Source organism: Sapajus apella, unplaced genomic scaffold (genome assembly GCF_009761245.1).
Source record: "Sapajus apella isolate SASKATOON/1434 unplaced genomic scaffold, GSC_monkey_1.0 scaffold109, whole genome shotgun sequence".
Classification (NCBI taxonomy): domain Eukaryota; kingdom Metazoa; phylum Chordata; class Mammalia; order Primates; family Cebidae; genus Sapajus; species Sapajus apella.
The window spans coordinates 1772700-1794370 of NW_022437049.1; the positions used below are offsets into that span (position 1 = coordinate 1772700).

Below are 21671 nucleotides of genomic sequence, written 5' to 3' on the forward strand. Positions count from 1 at the left end.
AAAATTTACTTCTGTAGAAGTGTACAGCTCACAGATGGAGAAATGGCGAATGCACACCTGGACAAGGAGAGGAAGGGGTCCTTATGCCTGATGCAGGGAGCCCCTACTACTGTGTCATTCCCCTATTGGCTAGACCGCACAGTCTAGTCTAATTCCAACTGGCCATTTTAAATGGAGCAGGGGTACGAGCCAGAGTGGCGGGGTGGGTAGTTTGGTGGGAAGTACGGTTACGGCAGGTCAGAGCAGGTAAGCAGGGGTCAAAGCAGGTGACCAGAGCAGGTGACCGCAGCAGGTGACCAGCATGGGTCAGGACGGAGCAGGGGACCAGGGAACAGATGTGAATTACTGATTAGAACTGGTAGAAAGGTTTACTGAAACTACAAGGAAGCTAAACTTTACAATACAGAATTAAGGAGTAAGAGAGCTGAGCATACTGACATACTGATTCTTTGAAGAGAAACTTGGGGTTCACTGTACCTACCAGGAGGAAGCCTGTGAAGTTGTGTCAAGGGCCTCCTGGAAGAGGCAGGCCCACACACTTGTCCTGCCACAAAACAGCAGGTAGGGCCCCCAGCTGTGTGACCTGTCGGAGGGGAGGTTGAGGGAGCATCCTCCACCATCCCTTTGCCCCGAAGGCTCTGAGAATCCACGCTGGAAAGCCAGCCACCCAGCAGGTCTGTGCGTGGAGGACAGGACACGATCTGCAGCCACCAGGGCCCTTCCTGTGCTCTCTGTGTCCCAGCAACTGAGAGGGACAAGTCAGACGAGAAGCTCCTTGCCTGGCTTCCTTGAGAAAGCCCAGCAGGCCTTTGGCGAGAGGGCCTCTCGCAATGTGATTTTTGGCTTCAGGCAGACTTTCCCAAACAACCCAGAGAAAGATAAGGTTGGAAGGGAGGCTCAGGGTTGAGAACCCGCCCCAGCTCTGCCTTAGGGCCCTGGGCAGTCTGTCCCTTGCCCTGGCGGGAGCCAGGGGGTTCAAGGCAGCAGGGGCAGTGCCTCCAGGAGCTAGCCTGCAGAGAGTTCAGGCATGCCTAGGGAAGAAGGCTTGGGAAGGGGAGGACACAAAGATGGGAAAAGGGAGGAGAAAAATCAGGAAGCCTGTGGAACCGCTCTGCAGGCCCAAGCATCCCCGTCGCGGGAAGTGGAGGGTATACAGGCTGTGGGCTGCAGGAGAGATGAGGAGGAGACCCTTGATCGTCAGGGCACAGGGCTCACTGTAACACCTCGATACCCCAGCAGGCTTCCACGCAGCCCTGTCAATGCCTCCCTCTCTGCTCAGAGGAAGACACAGCCACATTGAGAGCCTCTAGGGCCTGACAGGCCTGGCTTTCTCAGAATTTCTCATATTGTTACCTTGCTCCTCCCTAAACCTCAGAACCTGGCAAGCCCCAGGTGAGGGACAAGAGCCCCCTGAGAAGTTGGTCTCGGGACAAACGGTTGCTCCAGGCGCCCCTCCCTCCCAGGAAGAAGCACTGACTAGCAGCTCCGCTGTGTCAGCCCGTGACACCTGCCTGCGGCTGCATTCACCAGCCACCCTCCCTTCCTCCCCATCAGCTCCTGGATTCTGCCTCTTCCTCACCCAGCGCCACCACCCACTCTGTCTGGAGTTTCATTCCCACCACATACTTACCGTCCCCCTCCCCTGCGATTGCTACCATCAATTCTTATTTTAAGGATTGCTTTTCCTGCTAAGCACCCTGGGGAAGCATATGAGGGAAATTTACTATAAGAAAGAAGTTCCAGACTAGGTGGGGTAGTTCATGCCTGTAATTTACCCAGCATTTTGGAAGGCCAAGGTAGGAGGATCACTTGAGCTCAGGAGTTCAAGACCAACCTGGGCAACATGGTGAGACCTCATATCTAATAAATTTTTTTTTAAATTAGCTAGGCATGGTGGCACACCCCAGGTCCCAGCTACTTGGGAGGCTGAGGTGGGAAGATTGCTTAAGCCCAGAAGGTTGAGACTACAGTGAGCTATGGTTGTACCACTGCACTCCAACCTGGGGGACAGAGTGAGACACTTTTTTTTTGTTTGTAAAGACGGGGTTTCACCATGTTGGTCAGGCTGATCTTGAACTCCTGATCGCAGGTGATCCGCCCGCCTTGGCCTCCAAAGTGCTTGGATTACAGGCATGAGCCACCACACCCGGCCTGACGCTATCTTAAAAAAAAAAAAAAAAAAAAAAAAAGTTCCAGCAAGACCACACAGAATTCTCCTAATCTTAATCCCCATATTTCCTGCTGAGTAAGTGTGGCTAGGCCCACCTTTCCCTCCAGCCCGGTCCCAGACAGTCACAGGCTCCTCCCAGGCCCTGAACCAGCCCCTCACAGTTGGAGGCTGGACCCTATCATGACTCTGGTAGGCTTACTGCAGGATGAGACACACCCCTCACCTCCAGCTTTTTCCAGAACCTGCTTCCTGGTCTTCATCCTGGCCTCTTGAATCCTCTAGGTGAGGGAGACCCTTGCCTGTAGGCCAAAAAAGGCCGCCAGGCACTGGCTCGGTGGAAGCCTCCCTCGGCTTTCCTTGGGGATGCGCAGACCCCTGTGCAGAAGAGGGGTCACTGCCGCAGAGTAGCCCACATGGACATACTATAACAACTTAACCAGCCCCCTTGTGGGGGAGGTCCAGGTTACTTTTGATCTTTTGCTCTAATAATAGTATAGCAACATGTATATTACAGTACAGTACAGCACAGTATAGTATAGTACTGCAGAATAGTAGAGGACACGTGTTGTACGGCATGTGTGTGGTGAACGTGTAGCATAAATTCCTAGAAGTAATATTGCTGGGTCAGAGGGTGCAGACACGCCTATTGTTGATGATTATTACCAAATTGCCATCTACAGAGTGATACCAGCTTGTATTTCCACAGGCACTCTATGTTTGCAGGCACATCGATAATAATTCTGTGCCACATCTCTTCTGGTGAGAGGGGTCTGGGGAGGGGTACGCGTCCACATCCCCCTCACTGTCATCTTTTCAAGGGTGTGTGCACCAGGGTGCCTGGCCAGCAGTCTCTCTGGGTGAGTACTTTCCTTCCCTCTCGCAGACTCTCAGCTGGGTGAGTTTGCTCCCTGGCTCCCAAAGCATGTTTCTTAGCAAATATTTTCCAACGTGTGCCAGATGCTGGGGAGAGCAGTGGATCGACATCGCCCTACCCTCATGGAGCTTGCCTTCTAGAGCGGGGAGACGCCAACAGGCAATAAGCACATCATGTCAGGGGCCACAGAGAGGGGTGAGCTGGCGGGGAAGTGGGCAATGGTGACTGACCCCGCCGGGTGCTCAGGGAAGGCCTGTCTGCCCTGGAGACCTTTGCGCAGAGCCCTGCATAGGATGAGGGAGTGAGGTCTGTAGATCTGCAGTGGCCAAAAGAATTTCCAGTGACAAGTGTGCAGAGCTCCAGAGTTGGAGCTGCATGGGTAGGACAGCATGCTGCCCCAAGGGTCCTCAGTGCATGTCACATGTGCTGCCCACACCGTGCCCTCCCCTGGGCTGACCCTTGCTCTCTACCTGCTCATCATTTGAGCAGTTTAAGGCCCACCTCTGCTCACTCATCCCAAAATGATTCTTTTTCTATGTGTCTGCTGCAAACCCAGTTCTTGGGCCAGTTCTGAGCAAGTTACCAAGGAGAATGAGGTCTGGTCCCTGAAAGTGTCTCTGGCCAGTCGAGCAGTCCAGCGGCCCCGGAGCCTGCACACTCATTTAACCTGCAGCCAGGCCTGCCGAGGGTCCTCAGCTCCTGCTGCGGGGCCCCTAGGCTGGGTGGATGGATGCGACATGATGGGAGACGGGCAGATTAAAGCTGTGCAAATGCAGATTGGAAGCCAGCAGCATAGCCAGTCCCCAGGGTTGTTTGGGCATGACTTTGCCTCCCCTTCTTCACTATCTCATGCCAGAGCAAAGCTTTGGCTCCAGCTCTCAGTGAGTAAATGAGGATGTGTGCCCTCAAAATGCCATCTTGTACCCTCTTCTCACCCTCCACCCTTCCTTTTAAAAGAGCCAGGAGTGGTGGCTCATGCCTGTAATCCCAGCACTTTGGGAGGCTGAGGCAGGCAGATCACCTGAGGTCAGGAGTTCAAGACCAGCCTCACCAATATGGTGAAACCCCGTCTCTACTAAAAATATAAAAATTAGCCAGGCATGGCAGTGGGTGCCTGTAGTCCCAGCTACTTGAGAGGCTGAAACAGGAGAATGGCTTGAACCAGGAGGCGGAGGTTGCAGTGAGCTGAGATCATGCCACTGCACTCCAGCCTGGGCGACAGAGCGAGACTCCATCTCAAAAAAAAAATGCAAAAAAGAAATGCATAAATCATGTTGACCAATAGTTCATGAATCCCATTGATGCCAGGAACTTTGCTTGGGCTTAAAGAGCAGCAGAGATGAATTTGGTGCTGGCCCTGCCTTCAAGAAGCCAACAGTTCACCCTGGAAAATGTCTTCACTTGTGTGGAACGTGCATGGTGGGGAAGCAGGCGTGCTTGGGAGTGAGAAGCAGGGAGGGCAAGGGCTAGGGTGGTCAGGAAGGGTCTGAGGAGCAGCTGGGAAGTAACCCAGCCTTAAAGGATGAAGAGAGGATGGAGAATTGGGATGGAGAGCCCCAAAGATATAAAGTCACTCGGAGTCTAAACACCTGCTATGGAGTGCAGCGGCCCTTTCACCTGAATAGGAAGAAGTCATGGAAACCCGTGGCTTTAGCCAGAGAGGGGCCTGAAGTAGAAATGATTTCTCCTTGGCCCCAAGCTCTTACCTTCTCCATCTACCCTGGAGGCAAAGGTGTGCAGGCCTGGCTTCTCTTGCCCTTTGCCCCCACTGCTGCCCTTGGCCACACTGCCTCCATTCCTGGCCAGGTCCCCCAGCATCCACCCTTCCCTCCTACGGCATGCAGAATGGCCCCCTTAAGACATAAACCAGGCCAAGCATGGTGGCTCACACCTGTAATCCAATGCTTTGGGAGGCCAAGGCAGGAGGATCACATGAGGCCAGGAGTTCAAAATCAGCCTGGGCAACATAGAGAGACCCTGTCTCTACAGAAAATAAAAAAAATCAGCCAGGCATGGTGGCCTGCACCTGTGGTCCCATCCATGCAGGGGGCTGAGGACAGAGGACTGCTTGAGCCCAAGACTTTGAAGTTACAGAGAGCTATGATCAAGCCACTACACTTCAACCTAGGCAACAGAGGAAGACTCTCTATAAAATAAGAACATGAGACCCCTCACAGGGCCCCTCACATTACTCAGAGTAAAACCGGGAGTCTTCCCCCACCGCCTACAAGTCCTAATGGGCCCTGGGCCTGCTGCCTCCCAACCTCTTCTCCTAAGTCTCTCCCACGTGCTCCCCACCCTGATGCTGGCCCCCTCCATGGGCCACAGGCCCACCCACCCCAAGCCTTCCCCCCAAACCATACTAACTGGGCTTCCTGGCCTGGCTCCCTGACACCCCTGGCTACTGCACCCATATTCCTCACACCGTTACCCAACATCACTTTTTTTTTAAAAAAATTATCATTTGGGGCCGGGTGCAGTGACTCACACCTGTAATCCCAGCAGTTTGGGAGGCCGAGGTGGGCGGATCACAAGGTCGAGAGATCAAGACCAGCCTGGCTAACAATGATGAAACCCCATCTTTACTAAAAATACAAAAAAATTAGCCAGCCATGGTGGTACATGTCTGTAATTCCAGCTACTCGGGAGGCTGAGGCAGCAAAATCGCTTGAACCCGGGAGGCGGAGGTTGCAGTGAGCCGAGATCGTGCCACTGCACTTCGGCCTGGCGACAGAGCGAGACTCTGTCTCAAAAAAAAAATTTGTCATTAATAATATTTTTGATGGATAGGTCATAATTGTATACATTGCTGCAGTACGATGTGATGTTTTGATCTGCGTCTGCAACGTGGAGTGATTCAAGCACGCTCATTGACATGCTCAGCACCTCACTAGTGCTGCGTATATCGCAGTGCTGACGCCATCTGATAGAGACGTTTACTGGCTTGTTTTCTGCATCTCCACCCCCTGGAGTAGGGCACGGTCTGTCTTGCTCTCTGCAGTGAACGGCGCTGGCCTGGTGCAGGTGCTTGTGACTTGTCTCTTTTCTTTCTTTTTTTTGGGGGGGTAGATCTGTGGTGCTTTCAACGTGCCACCTCAGCATCTTTCTACAGTGTGGTCAGGGAGCTCTGGCACCTGGTGCAGGACTGTGTTGGGATCAGGAGATCCAGTCTGTAGTTTGAGTGATCTCTACTGACTTGGAGGTTATGGAAATTGTAGGAAGGTTGTTCTTATGGTTTATATAGCATGTAGTATTTTTTCATTCATCCCACATTCCACTCAATATTCGAGTACCTACTAGACATAGTTCTAGGATTTCTGTAGATGAAATGTGCCAAAATGCTTCTCCATGAAAGCAGTGGGACGCATTGGCATGAATTGAGTTAGATATTGGTTACTGGGCTTCCTTGAGTCGTGAGTTAGGAGTTAACTGTGGCCTGACCTGGATCCCCGTTTGAGCCCAAGACGGAACAAGACAGACCATGCCCTGCTCCGGGGGGTGGTGATGCTGTCAAGTTGGCCAGTGAAAGAACCGTCTCTGCATCAGCAGGACAGTAGCGGGGGGTATGGCATGCTAGAAATATCACTCTGGCCAGTTGTGTACAAGATAGATTACAGGGAAAGGAAGTGGGGACCAGGATGATGAATCAGAAAGCGGGACAAGCCCCCAGGAGGGAAGCAACAAAATATCAGCTTTGAGTAAGGCTGGGTACCTGGAGGGGTGGGACTAAAATGTCCTGGAGACATTTTAGCGGAAACCTACCAGAACCTGGTACCTCCTTGCTTATGGATGGTAAGGGGAGAGCAAAATGACTGAGGTTTTGAGCTGGAGGTAACAGGGAGCTGCTCTGAGGGAAAGATGATAAAGCCATAGTGTCTTCCAGAAAGAGAAGCCCAATGAGTGTGGGAAGGTCCGTCCAGGCAAGCTAGATGTGGGGTCCCTGAGAGTCGTGATGATCAACATGACAGGGGGCGATGGCATTGAGAAGAGCAGAAGCCTGACAACAGCTACTGGGGGAGGAAGATATTGGAGGAACAACTGTTTTGTGAACTAGGAGGAAAAGCATTTGCCAGCAGAGGGGTCCATGGAAGGAGTGGGCAGTGGGGCTTGGTGAGCTTCTCAGAAGCCATGCCCAGAGAGGGTTTCAAGCACTTGGTGTCAGCACAGCAGTGCTGCTGGGGGTCCAAGGGAGAATGAAGAAGGCCGGGCGCAGTGGCTCATGCCTATAATCCCAGCACTTTGGGAGGCCGAGGTGGCTGGATCACCTGAAGTTAGGAGTTTGAGACCAGCCTGGCCAACATAGAGAAACCCCGTCTCCACTAAATAATATGAAATTAGTCGGGTGTGGTGGCACATGCCTGTAATCCCAGCTACTCAGGATGCTTAGGGAGGAGAATCACTTGAACCAGGAGGTGGAGATTGCAGTGAGCTGAGATCATGCCCTTGCACTCCAGCCTGGGCAACAAGAGCGAAACTCCATCTCAAAAAAAAAGTTGGGGGTGGAGAGTGAATCAGAAAACTGGGACTAAGCGTTGGTGAGGCTACAGAGAAAACCAGAACCCTCATGCATAGCTGGTGAGAGTGTAAAATGGTGTCGCCATTGTGGAAAACACTCTTGCAGTTACTCAAAAAGCTGAACATAGAGGTACCACATGACCCAGCAGTTCTGTTCCTACGTAATATCCAGGAGAATTGAACACATGCATCCAGGCAAAACCTGGTACCTGAAGGTTCATAGCAGCACTATTCCTAATAGCTAAAAGGTAAAAATGTCCATTAATAGATGAATGGATAAGCAAAATGTGACCTATCCATACAATGGAATATTAGCAACAAAAAGGACTGAAGTACTGGTACATGCTACAACATGAAGGAACCCTGAAAACATTAAGTGAAAGAAGTCAGTCACAAAAGCCCCAAATTGTGTGATTCCATTTATATGAAATGGCCAGCGTGGCAACTCCATAGAGACATAGAATGGGGGGAGTGGCCGGGGGCTGGAGTGAGGAGGGAACAGGGAATGGCTGCCAATGAGTATGGGTTTGTCAAGTTTCTTTAGAGCTTAAACAGTGGTGACGGTTGCACCATTCTGGGACTATCCTAAAAAGCACTGAATTATATACTTTAAAATGGTAGATTTCGTGTTATGTGAATGATATCTCAATTTAAAAGAGGCACATTGAGAGAATGAGCCAGGCAGGTTGGGGGAAGCATGGACTGTGGCATGGCCAGACTCCGCTGTGAGCAGCCCAGCCGTGGCCATAGTTAGGAAACAATTCCAGCCGCTGAGTAAATCCACAGTTGGAAAGTCTGCAGCACTGGACCAGTGAAGAAGAGGGCTTTGATTCCTGGACCTCCTCCTATGGCCAGGGCCCAGGGGTGCCTGAGTCAATGGCTGAGGCTCTTCACCCATAGAGGAGTTACCAATTATAGGTCTCTAAGCTAATCTCATTTCCCTGAGGACTTTTGCTGACCGGTTGTTAACAGTTGGATGATCCCAGCGCACTCACTGCTGCAGGCTTTCCTTCTCTTCAATGGCCTCCTGAATAGTGGTGTTCAGACCTGGCCCAGGAGCTCCACATGGCACCATCACACTGATCTCCAGCTGCTCAAACCCTGTCAGAGAAATTTTGTGGGTTCAAACTCCAGCCTGAAGCTTGGAGATTGTTTCAAGCTGCACCAGGGCTGGGTCTGCAGGGAAGAGGGCAGGGTGGCCCGGGGGCTGCAGGGAGCTACAGGGGCCAGTAGCCAGCTATTTCCTTCAGTGGTATTCTCTGCCCCTCTCTTCCACAGCTGTTGCAATCTCAGGATGTGAAGGAGGATGCTGTCCTGTGCTGCTCTATGGAGGTAAGCGGTGGGGCTTCAACATCCCCAACCTCAGAGCCGGTGCGTCTCTCATGCCTTAACAGTTCTAGGGGCACAAGGGTTGTTGAAGGCATTTACAAGTCCAGGGGAAGGTGAAGGGATGGCTTCAGGGGTGGGCATGGACTTCTGCATCCAGAATTATCCACCCCAAGCCAGAGTGAATGCAGATGGTGAGAGCAGCTCACACTGACTGAAGGGGAGAGAAGTGATTCCCTAGACATAGGGGTGGCATTGCCTGCTTCCCCTTGCCCCCAATACCACCTGTGCCCCAGCTCAGGCATGCCACACAAATGACTTAAGAAGCTCCTGATGACCCCTACCCCAAATATCTCCCTTTGCTTTGCTAATGCTTGGCAATCCGGTGCTGGCACAGCCCAGCCAAAAGCACCCCTCTTGAGAGGTGCCACTCCTGCCCCTAAGATATGGCCCCTGCTCATGAAAACGCCTTCTCTGGACTCTTGCTTCAAAGCCTGGCTTTGGCCCAGTCCCTGGGCAGATCTTTGCCCTCTGCAGATGGTGCAGAGTCACTCAGAGTAATGGGTTGCAGGCAGGAGAGGGGCTTCCAGACAAAGACCTAGGCTTGTCAGCTGTCATGAGCACGCTCAGGTGGCTTCTGCTTGGCTGCAAAAGCCTCAACTAAGGAGCTCAGAGGCCAGAAGCACTGGGAGCCAGACGGCAGCCTTGAGTCTGTGGGACTCAGTTCGTTTGTTGGGATCCAGTTGGGTATTCTACAAGGGGATTGGGAGAGATTAGGGAGGGGAAAGCATGGTCCTTGCCCTCGGGCAGCTTCCAGTCTGGTTGGAATAGCTCTCACACAGGCAGTGGATAGAATAATTGTGAGAACAGAGACATCCCTGAAAAGTCAGGGGAGAGAGGTCAGGGAGGGCTCAGGGGGTCAAGGGAGGCTTTGTGAAGGAAGCAGAGCCTAGAAAAATGGATGGGACAAGGATGGGGACAGAGATGGAGACTGAGATTCTATGGAGAGGGCCTGGGGGGCACTGGCCAGGAGTGTGCTGGTCCAGGAAGAGGGGCTCTTTCTTCCCAGTGAGCTTTTCAAGATTATCTAGGGCTCTCCTGATGGCCTCTGGCTGGCCTTCCCCGCTTTGTATTTCTGTCCCCCACTTCCTGTCACAGCATGGGCAGAGGAACTGGGAGGTGGTATCAGGGTCAGGAGAAAAGGAGAGAGAAACAGGAGACATCATCCCTCCTCTCAAGTTCCAATGGACACATGTGATAATGACTAAGCTCATTTCCAGAGAGATGCCCCAGCAAGTGAAAATGACCGCAGGTCCTCCTGATCACCACGGGGCACAGATCTCAGAGCCATTTGAGGGTGTAGGTGTAGTCAGGGAAGGCTTTCTGGAAGAAGAGAGGCTCTTGGGTAAAAGGGACAAGAGACATGTTCCTGGTGACGGCTCTTTCAGCCCTGGGCAATAGGCAAATTCTGGTCCCTCTGGTTCCTGCTGACAGATTGGTCAGTAAGTATGGGAGCCCACCCTTAGCTACTCCACCTTCCACTATCCCCATCCTCCTCCCAGCCATGGCACAGGACCTACGTCTGCATCTCCCTGCAACAATCTAGCTATGAGACAGCCCAGCTACTTCCTGTCCCTGTCCCCAGCCCACCTAATCAGGGTGGCCAGTGGGCCATTGTGGGGCCAGAGTCCATACTAACCCCACATCTCTGCCCGCAGCTGCAGAGTACAGGCCGGCTGCTGGAGGAACAGCTGCCTGAGATGATGACAGAGCTCCTGGCCAGCGCGCGGGACAAGATGCTGTGCCCCTCGGAGTCCATGCTGACCCGGTCACTGCTCCTAGAGGTCATCGAGCTCCACGCTAACAGCTGGAACCCCCTGACGCCCCCCATCACGCAGTACTACAACAGAACCATCCAGAAACTGACAGCCTGACAGCCAGGGGGCCTGGCGGGCGGCCCGTGGGCAGCTGGGGCCCTAGTGCACAGGGCCAGATGGACAGGCGGGAGGACAGGGGTGGCCCTGGCGGGAGGAAGAAATGGGAGGAGGGCAGGCAGAGTCGGTGGCCAGTCTGGAGCCAGACGGGGAAGGGAGCAAATCCCTGAGAGGAGTGCCCCCACCAGCCCCCCAGCCCGAGCATGCAAGCTCACACCAATAAGGGAAGCATGTTTCTTTTTCCTGGTGGCCCTGGCCCTCCCCTTCCTCACTCCCGCCTCTCCCCTCCCCATCAAACCCATCCCCCACAGAGCTTTGTGTGAGGGATCTCATCGCTGTGACTCCTCGGAGACCTTGGCAGCCTCGCACGCCGGGGCACCGCTTGGGTCAGAAAGGACCTCGGAAGGCTGAAAAAGTGGGTCGGAGACGGCTCGCATTGTTCCCGCATGCTGTCAGCCGCAGTCGCCAACTGGCAGCAGGCGACGTGTAGCAGATGTCCGGGAGGACAAAGGCAGGCACGGTCCCCACCAGCCGCCCGTAATTGACGGCCTTTGTCAGCCACGGCAGAGCTGGTGCTCCACCTCCCACCCCCGAGTCCTCCTCACTGCAGCCCCCCAGCCTCAGGCCTAGGGGGTCAGGCGCAGGGGGAGATGGAGTTTGCGGTTCCACTTGCACTCTTTTGTTTATTGTGTTTTATTTTTCAAAAGTCGGTTGCTTTGAAGTCTCTTCTGTCAATGAAAATGCCCTCGATGTGATCACACAGTCAGCACCGTTGAGGACCCCCGGATTAGCGGGAGATCAAACCCAGCCCCCTCTGGAAGGATTCTAGCCACAGACAGCTTGCCAGTAGCCAATTAGGGTAATTGGAAACTTCTGCCCCAGCGGGGGTCCCCGCTGGAATCCTGTGTTCCTCGCCACTGGCCTCCAACGCCTCTGTTTTCTCAAAGGGCTGATATTGTCGCCACTGAGACCAAGTTAAACCTGGTCCTGGCCCCAGGGGCCCCATGGCAAACAGGGCACAGAATGAGACTGGCAAATTAAAACCAAAATTCTAGATGATGTCTCGCGCTCCACACACAGATCTTACTGGGGGAAAGAGCGGGGACGGGGGCTCCCCAGGACTCAACTTTAGCTAATGGGCTGTGTCCCACTGCCCCAGCTCGTCCCACGCAAGATCCAGCAGCCCAGCCCTCCTCCAGCTCTTGAAAAAGGGGTGAATTCATTGAGTCATGAGAGGGACAGTCAGGTGACCAGCGGGGCTGCCAGATGGAGCTTCCCAGGCGGGAAACAAGGCTGGGGTTTCTTGGCAGGCCCTGGCCGTGGGGAGCAGGCCCAGTGGTGGTGGCTGGAGAGGAAGGTGCAGGGTGGAATAGGCCCCATCTCTGGGGGCTGAAGCACACACTTTGATGAGCCCCCCAGAAATGACGTCAGAGCCCAGCCACTTCCTTATTTGCTCTTTTATTGAGGCCGGGCTGGCTCTGGGTCACATGGGAGGCCCCTTTTGGTCCACATCAGACTGGCCAGGAGGTGATGGGTGGGGAAGGTTCTCGTGATTCTGAGTCTGAGAGTGGTGAGTGGGGAGAGGTTTCCCTGTTTCTCTCTGGCTTTCCCTGAAGCTGCAACCTGCCCTCTGGTCCCCGGGTTCGAGCCTGTGCCCATCTCCAAAAAGAGCCTGTTGTCGACAAGGTGTTGGGGCACAAGTTTACCTGAAACAGGTCGGGCATCTCTGCCAAGAAACCCACGCCACCTCTGGTCCCTGGCCCCTGACCCCTGCCTTCTCCTGTCACCACGGTTTCTTCCCAGACTTTCTCAAGCTCCTCCTCAGTGCCCTTCCTCCTCAGCCCAGCCTGGGGACACAGATGCCCCATGGGTAGGAGGCCTTGGGGGAGGAGCCAGGCAGCTGTGGGGCTGATGGGGCGGGCACTGGGCGACCTCACTCTCTGGCCAGGCAGCCTGCACCTGTGCTTCAGCAGCCCCTGCTTCCCTGAAGCGTGTGGGGTGTGTGCGTCCGTCCGCTAGGAGGAAGCAGAGACCCCGAGGAGAGGAGAGACCTGGGAGTGGGGGCTCAGGTGAGGGAGGAGGCAGGGGAGTGGTGTTCCTAGACCCAACGGTGAGCCCAGAGCAAGCTTCATGCAGGATGCTCGGAAACACTGCGTGGTGGGGGCTGTGCTGTGGGCACCGAGGGGCCTGATACTCCTTCCTCCCAACGGGCTCCTTGGTGGCCTCGCCGCAGGGGCAGCTCCCCTTGGCTGTTAGGACCAGTGTGTGAAGAAGTGAAATATAAATATGTATACATATATAAATATATTTTTAATTACGTGTCATGTCACGGTGGCTCCAGATGTACTGTTTGCCTAGTTTATTCCACTGCTTGAAAGCGCTTCCTGGCCAATTTGAACAACACTTTAAGCTGTTTTTCTAAATGCAGGTTGCTGCTACTTTGTCAGACATGGAAGGAAAATGTTAAGACTTTTTTTTTTTTTAAGAAACAACCGTCAAGCCTAAAATGTGAGACCCTGAGGCAGCTTCCCAAGGGAGACTACTCAGACAGGAACCACACGACTGAAGTGGGTGCCCCACAGACCCCTCGCCCTCCCCAGGCCCTATCCCCACTCTGCGGCATGAGGAAGGCCACATCCGAGTTGACCTCTGAATGTATGTGATGGGAGGCAGAGCTAGAGTTGGCGTTTCTAAGGCTTGGGCTGTTTTTCCCTCGCCCGCGGTTCCTGGCGCATGGAAGAGGCGGTCCAGCCATCTGATGTTGATCCTGTCTCGGCCTCCCCCCTGCCTGTCAGGATGAGTTAGTCATTGTTTTTCTCCAAGGCGGCCTGCTTGCCACAGCCCTGCCCCCCTCGTCGTGGTGGTTTTGCCGAAGCTCTGGGACCGCAGCCCCCGCGAGGCTCCCAACCTCTCCCGGACCCCGAGGAGGCCGGGAGCCCCGCTGCCCTCCATGGGAGTGTGCACCTTCAAACCCCGTTCTGTCTGTTCGTCTTTCCTTGACCAGTCTGTAAACCTTCACCGTTTGGGGATCGTCCTGTCCATCCATGTAAATGTAAATGTTGGCCGAATCGGTATTTATTCTGATTTTTATTTTATTCTATTTTATTTTCTCCGAGTGATGAGGGTGGAGGGTGTGGGAACTGTACCACGGATCAGGCCTGGGCAGCTGTAGGGGCGGGGGCCCAGACAGCCAGGCCGCCACCAGAGCAGCCCCATGGGGTCCCCCAGACGCAGGCCTCCAAGAAGCCAAGTCCCAATCTGATTTCTGGCATCAGACACCGGCCCGTGTTCCTTGTCAGACAGACTCTCAGGCCTGTGCCGGGCACGGTGTTGGGAAACCACTGGCTGGGCCTCTGAGGACACAGATCAGGAGAAAGACAACTTTCCTCTGCTGGGAACACTGGCACGAAGGGCTGGCCACCTCCCTGAGCCGGCTGGGAGCCGGGCAACAGGACCTACCTCCACAGAGCAGGGCCTGGGGCTTCCCGCCAAAGCTGCCGCGGAACCCCCTCGCGCGACCACCCTCCCCCCATCGGTATGTTCTGCTTTCCAGCTGAACCCAAACTACAAGTGGGTTTAAACAAATAAACACCAGAAACAAAATGCCCTGAGTCTGTGCTCTTTGTGTGTACAGCAAAAGAAACCTTTTTCCCAGGCTCGTGTGCCTCAGCTGTACTAGCAGGGGCTCCAGGACCTGGCCCCGGAGATGGGCTGGAGAGAAGAGCCCCCACAGAGTGGCTGCTGGCGAGGCCAGGGGCAGGGTCTGGAGCCTTAGCAAGGAGTTGGTCCAGGAACCGTGGGTGAAAGAGACTTACGTCCCCAGAAACTGGGAACTATGACCTATCAAAAGTGGTAGAATGAAGCCAGTCTTGGAGAAAACGGCTTTTGCACTAAAGATTTGGTTTAACTCCCCCTACCCCGCCCCACCAAACCAACCCCTTCCCTGGAAATGTCACTGTGGCATTTGGCAATGAGTCATTTCAAGAGGGCTGAGATTTGGGCCCAGCGGCTTCCAAAAATCAATAGCGAGTGGCTGTCCAGTCCCAGTTGGTCAAATGAGTCTTTCATCAAAGAGTCCCCGAAGGGCCCAGTGATTTCTTTTTCTGTGATGACACGTCCCTGGCTTTACACAATCCTGCCCATGAAGGCACTGGGGACGCAGCTTCCTGGTAACGCTCCACTCTCCTTGGGGATTCTTTCTGGCTAGACCTTGCCAGTCCTTTAGCTCCTTGGAGGGTCACACCAGAGCACCAACCCCCTTCAGCCTCCCCTGGCCTGGCCCTGATGGCGGCCAGAACCTCCCAGGAGCCCAGTGAAGGCTTGTTGAGATTCAGACATTGGACTTCACTGAGTCACACACTCACTATGACACTGACAGGGAGAGCCAGAAGTCCACAGATTGAGTAGAGAGAGATGTCTGAATTAAACAATTGTGGTATTTGGCAAGCCAATTTTTTTTTTTGAAACAGAGTCCCGCTCTGTCACCCAGGCTGGAATGCAGTGACGCGATCTCGGCTCAATACAACCCCACTCCCAGGTTCAACGATCCTCCTGTCTCAGCCTCCCAAGTAGCAAGGATTACAGGCACCTGTCACCACGGCAGGCTAATTTTTGTATTTTTAGTAAAGGGTTTTGCCATTTTGGCGAGGCTGGTGTCGAACTCCTGACCGCAAGTGATCCACCTTCCTCGGCCTTTCAGAGTGCTGCTATTACAGGCATAAGCCACCGTGCCCAGCCCAAATTTATTTGTATAAAAATGTAAAGCAGTAGAAGCAGACATTGGAGGTCAAAATGAAAGGTAGCCAGACGGTGAGGAACAGGAAGCCTAATCAAACACTGCAAAAGAGAGATTTTCCTGGACGGTTTAGTCCTGCTACCAGAAGGCTCTAAGTTACTGAATACTATGAGACACAGCATCCAAATAATAAAAGTTTCAATCCTGATTTCACCACCAGCTTTCTGGTGGTAGGCATTCTCTTGTCATTTGGAGTGGCTTACATTTGTACTGGGATGCTCACAGCACAATTTATAAGGGCCTTTTAAGGACCAAGGCACAGATAGCAGAGAAATGAAGACTTGAGCAATTGCAGTGGGAAAGCAGTGGTCATGCCTTAGTATTAGCAGCCTCTCTCATTCCCGCAGCTCCACAGCAGCTTCCTTCCGCAGTCTCAGCTGGTCCCATGAATAGGCAGATGAGTGGTTTCAATTCCCATTTTACAGATGAGCCAAAGGCTGGTCACCAGAAGAGCCAGGGTGAGGGTGAGCCCAGAAAGTGAGCAGGTCCTTCAGACTCCTCATCCCTGCAGCACCCCAGGGAGCCTGCCAGTCACACCAGCCAGACAGAAGGAGCAGCCAGCTGCCCCCTGGGACTCGGCAGGCTGCGGGCAGGCCACATGGGCTTCCCGCTTCATCAGTGGAAACCAAGACCGTGATGAAATACCTCAGATCAGGAGATTTCAGTGGAGCGGGCAGAGGGAGCGATGGTGCAGAGTTCGGTGCTGTTCTATAAAAGGACCCTTATCATATGCCCAGTGTGTGTTGCTGGATCCCAGTTTTCTCCAGGCTGGTGAAGGGGACACTGACAGGGAGACATACAAGTATCAGGGTCAATATCCAAATTGCCTGGGAACTTTTTCAAATACATGCTAAAACAGGACACACATACACACCAATATTTTCAGAATTTGAGCCTTAGGGAGCCCTTCTTCTTACTGGTACATGTGTGTGCCTTGGATGGGTGCAATAGAAAAAAAGATGGTTGAGAGCTGCCATCCACTGCTCCCAGAACACAGTACAATGACAGCCGTGGAGAGCTGTCATAAGTAGTGCAGAATTACTGTCTAGGGCAGCAGGCCATGCTGCTGTGCTCTTCTGCAGTCTTGGGGTCTGCCATCTTGGCTGAAACGATGCCGGCTGGCACATCTGCAACGTGGGGTAAGGGCTCTGGCAAGTTGCTCGAATGTGGAACAGAATCCATACCATGGACTGGGGTTGCATTCTCACTCCTACAGGCCTTAGATACTTTTGCCTCCATAGGCCCCTTCTTCCATTTCAAAAAAAAGAAAATGTTAGGACTACATTGGTAATAAAGACAAATATATTATTTTATTAAAACATTTTCTCCCACCTAGTAGTTCTTTTTTTGTTTGTTTGTTTGTTTGTTTTTGGTTTTTTGTGTTTTATTTTGTAGAGACAGGGTTTCGCCATGTTGGCCAGGCTGATCTGGAACTCCTGACCTCAGGTGATCCACCCACCTCAGCCTCCCAAAGTGCTGAAATTACAGGCATAAGCCACCATGCCCGGCCATAATTTTTGTATATTTAGTAGAGATGGGGTTTCACGTGTTAGTCAGGCTGGTCTCAAACTCTTGACTTTGTGATCTGCCCGCCTTGGCCTCCCAAAATGCTGGGATTACAGGCATGAGCCATCGCACTTGGCCTCATTTTAACTCTGATTTTAAAAGGAATTAAAACATTTTGTGGGTCCCTAAAAAACATTTTGTGGGCTCCTGTCTTAGTCCAATCAGGCACCTATAACAAACTAACATAGACTGGGTGGCTTGTAAACAATAGGCATTTATTTCTCAAAGTACTGGAAGTTGCAAGTCCCAAATCAGGGTGCCAGGATAGGGTCTGGCGAGGGCCTGCTTCCCAGTGGCAGACTGCTCACTTATTGTATCTTCATGCCAGAAAGAGAGCAAAACAGTTCACCGGGGTATCTTTTATAAGGGCACTAATCCCATCCATAGGGCTCCATCCCTATGACCGCCTCACCTCCCAAAGGCACCTCCTAATATCATCATATTGGGGATTAGGATTTCAACATATGAATTTAGGGGGACACAAAAACATTCCGTCCATAGCTGCACCCTTTGTATATGCCTAACAGGCGTGTCGGCCCTACCTGGGTGTCAACTGAGCTGGGAGTCCCACCTTTCTCTGCTGCCCACCTGATCTCTGGGTGACTCAGGGCTGGGGAGGGGAGTGATTCAAAAGCAGTCTTCCAAGGAAGCAGTTGGCCCATGCTGGACGCAGATGCAGTAGCTGCCTCTGCCCTGGACTGGCTGCCGGCCAGAAAGCGCCGAGCGCCAGCCAGAGCAGCTGTGTTTGCCGTGCTAAGGAGACTGGCCTCGGAGAGCCCGATTCATCACACAGCACTTTCTCCCCTCTGCAGCCCTTTCGCACACATTATCTGGTTACGGTCTCTCCAGAGCCCTGTGAAGGAAATAAATACAATTCTTACACCCGTTTCAAACCTGAACAAACTGAGGCTTACAGAGCCATCCCATAGGTTTGAATGGGGCTTTATAGTCTTCAAATATATGATTATGTTTGATTCTTACAACAGCCCTGCCAGGTAACATGTTTTTGACGCCATTGTAAAGAAGGAAAACAGACTCAGAGAAGCAGAGTGACAATGGCACTTCATGGGACCTGTAGGCACAAACACTGGGTCTTGAATTTCTGCCTTCTTAGTCCTGAGATGGGACTGGTAGGTGGGCATGGGCACCAGGCTGAGGACCCAGGCCACATTTGTGCCTGAGTCCCCTGATCCAGGCCCATGGAATGCAGGTCTGTGCTTCCTGCCCAGTGTCCCATAATTCTAACTGGTCTCCATCTTCAGCCTCCCCATTCACTGAGCATCCCCTGGCTCCCAGGTAGAGTCCTGAGTCTCCTGTAACCCACTCAAGCATCCATTCCATGGGTGGGATCGGTCCTAGGTGACAGATGAAGTCTAACAATATAGCCAGGCCAGGCATAGTGGCTCAAGCCTATAATCCCAGCACTGTGTGAAGCTGAGGCAGGAGGATCACTTGTGCCCAGGAGTTCAAGACCAGCCTGAGCAACATGACAAGACCCTGTCACTACAAAAAAATAATATATTTTTTAACTAACTGGTCGTGATGGCACACACCTGTACTCCCAGCTACTCAGGGGGCTGAGGCAGGAGGATCACTAGAGACCAGGAAATCAAGGCTGCTGTGACCTGTGATCGCACCACTGTACACCAGGCTGGATGACAGAGCAAGACCTGTCTCTAAAAAAATAATAAATAATATGGCCAGGAGGCCGGATGCGGTGGCTCATGCCTATAATCCCAGCATTTTGGGAGGCCAAGGCAGGTAGATTACTTGAGGTCAGGAGTTCGAGACCAGTCTGATTAACATGGTGAAACCCCGCCTCTACAAAAATACAAAAAAAAATTAGCCAGGCATGGTGGTGCACGCCTGTAATCCCAGCTACTTGGGAGGCTGAGACAGGAAAATTGCTTGAACCCAGTAGGCAGAGGTTGCAGTAAGCCAAGATCGTGTCATTACACTCCAGCCTGGGTGACAATAATAATAATAAGGCCAGGATCCCACAGCGGACCTGAAGCAGAGATGGTTCAAGGGTGATTCTGTGTCTCCGAGTCTCATCACCTACATCCACGTCTTTTAAGTGAAACCCCACTTGGATCCCGCCTTGTGCCTAGCGGGTACTGTAAGGAAATAAGCAAAGGAGACAATACCTTAGCCACCTTGGCGTGGTCAGTCTCCCGGGAGCTGGAATTCTCAGACAGCAGACAACCCATCATAGGCCTGGCCCAAATCTGGGTGAGTCCTGGTGCAGGGTCCCTGCCTGTGGCACCTGCTGTGCTACAGAGAGCCAACAACTGGCCCAGGCCTTCCCATGGGGACCATGCAGGGCTTGACTAAGCCTCACTTTCCAGCCCCAGAGAGGAAGGACCACCATTCCCCTCCCTTCCCAGAACAAACCAGGTGAAACCCAAATGCCCACCGAGGTCTAAAGAGGAAAACTTCCAGTGGGAACCGAGACAGGCTTGCAGGGTGAAGAGAGACTTACTCAACTGCATTTCCTACAGATAACAACAGTTTGATTAAAGCTGGTGGCAAGTCCATTTTAAAGGCACTTTTATGCATACACAGACCCTTGCAATTCTGCACACTCTGAATCTCACTTTTTGTGGCTTAGAATGTTTCAGCACTCAGTGGAGAGCTCTGCAGCCAGCAGTCACACCTACAGAGTTTCAAATCCGAGTAAATGCTGTGTCAGCCTGAGTAACCACCAGTGTGATTCTGTGTCATTTGGGGGCAAATGTTGACATTTCTTGGGTAAGTGAAAGATTGTGCAGAGAGCTTCTGGAAGACCATCCTTAGGAGCTGAACTGAAGGGCCACAGTTTCCTTCTCCCTATGCTGGAGACAGGTCCCTAATAGCCGTCTCTGCTCCATGGGACTCAGTGTGTCCTGGGAGTCTGGAAGTCTTTTTCTGCCCCATTCCTGACACCGTGCCACCCACCCATCAGACACAAGGCACCTGGCCCACTCCAGCACCTCCATTTCCCAGAAATGTGCAGGAGCTCAGGTCAGGGCTCTTGACTCTCCTGCTGACCCAGCAGAACATACAAGGACACGAAGGCACCTCAAAGGCAAACAAAACGAGTGGGAGGGAGGCTCACGGCCCAGCCGCGTCATCGGCCACGTCCTGTTCAGCCAGGGCCAGGCTCAGCTGGGTGCAACTAGCTGAGAGGAAAAGGAGAAGTGCTGAGGCTGAGCAGGTGGGCGGCGACAGTAACTCATGAGGTGCATCACAGGGAAGAAAGGGGGTTCAGGGTTCATGTCACCTAGCTACTGACTAACAAGCCCCAAACCTCAGAACTGCAACAGAGAGGTTCAGTGTTCCTGATCACAGATCTGCAATAGGCTGGCTCAGATCCACACCAAGGCCTCCCTTTCTGGTGAGAGGAGGCAGAGCTCAGCACGAACTGAGTCACAGCAGTTAGGAGGCATGTGCCTTTGTCTAGTGCCACCTCTTCCAGGAAGCTCTTGCTGGCTGCTCCCCTAGTCGGGGTTGCGGGTCTCCACTCTGGGTTCACACAGCTGCCAGGAATGTTCTGTCACAGCCCTGCTCCCTGGGCATGGCCATTGGTGTGTAGATAGCAGATGCCCACTGAGCATGAGTGTGACCTCGTCCCCTCTGTCTCCCCAGCACTGAGCCAGGGCCTGGCCCCCCCAGCAGGGGCCCCATAAGCTCATGGGGGATGAAGGCTGTGCTCCAGGTACTAAGAGGCTGAGGGGCTTGGGGAGGGAAGAGCCAGCTGTGCTTGGAGCCAGGTACTCCAAGTGGGGCACCCAGGGCCAGGGAGGAATGAGGGTGGGGCACGGGGCAGGGCCTTCCAGTGGGGAGGGCTGGGGATCTTCAGGGTCCTGAGGTCTCACTGTCCAGAGAGGCCTGGAGGCAGGGTGGAGTGCTCTGTGGTCGTGGGTACCAGAGCCTTGACCAGTGCACAGGGTGCCTTAGTGCCAGTTAAGAGGTGCCCTTCCTCCCTCTGGGTGCCCGGCCCGGCCCCAGGACCCAGGGAGCTGCCTCAGACCCGCAGCTGGGCACCCTTGTGTAGGACACAACCTGGGCGCTGTGTGTGGGACTCTCTGGTGTGCTGTGTGGCTGTGTGGTGTGGGGGGGGTGGGGTGTGCTATATAATGCACGCGTGAAGGGAGCCGGGGGGTGTGGTTGGAGAGGGTTGTGTTGTGTGTATGTGGTGTGAGAATGGAGAATTAGTGTGGTGTGCGTGTGGTGTGTATGTGTGTGTGCTGTGTGTGGGTGTGTGTGATGTGGGGCGTGTGAATTTCTGCTGCACTTTGCAAGCTTCCCGGGCTGGGTGGCCTCTGCACAGGGAGAGCTGGGAGGCTGAGCTGGGAGGGCACCACGTCCTCGAGCCAGACACAGGTGTCTTGGTGGCCGAGCCTTCGCCTGCTTCTGGGAGTGGGGGCTGACACGGGGTCTGCAATGGCAGAGAACGGGCTGGAGGTCCCCGGCAGGCAGGCACAGCTGGCCTCTGCTCACGACGGCCCT

General features: G+C 53.4%; 1 protein-coding gene across 9 annotated transcripts in view; it reads left to right on the plus strand.

Moving 5' to 3' along the window:
- CTIF (cap binding complex dependent translation initiation factor) overlaps positions 1 to 14413 on the plus strand; it is a 323679-nt gene extending 309266 nt beyond the window's left edge. For 8 of the 9 annotated variants that reach the window (XM_032259411.1, XM_032259409.1, XM_032259415.1 and 5 more), the window contains 2 exons: positions 8838 to 8891; positions 10604 to 14413. In XM_032259411.1, the coding sequence (XP_032115302.1) occupies positions 8838 to 8891; positions 10604 to 10819 (270 nt within the window). In that variant the 3' untranslated portion in view covers positions 10820 to 14413. Of the gene's footprint in view, positions 1 to 484; positions 562 to 8837; positions 8892 to 10603 lie in introns of all 9 variants that reach the window. The other variant, XM_032259418.1, reaches the window with a different exon arrangement.
- The last annotated feature ends 7258 nt before the right edge of the window (positions 14414 to 21671 follow it).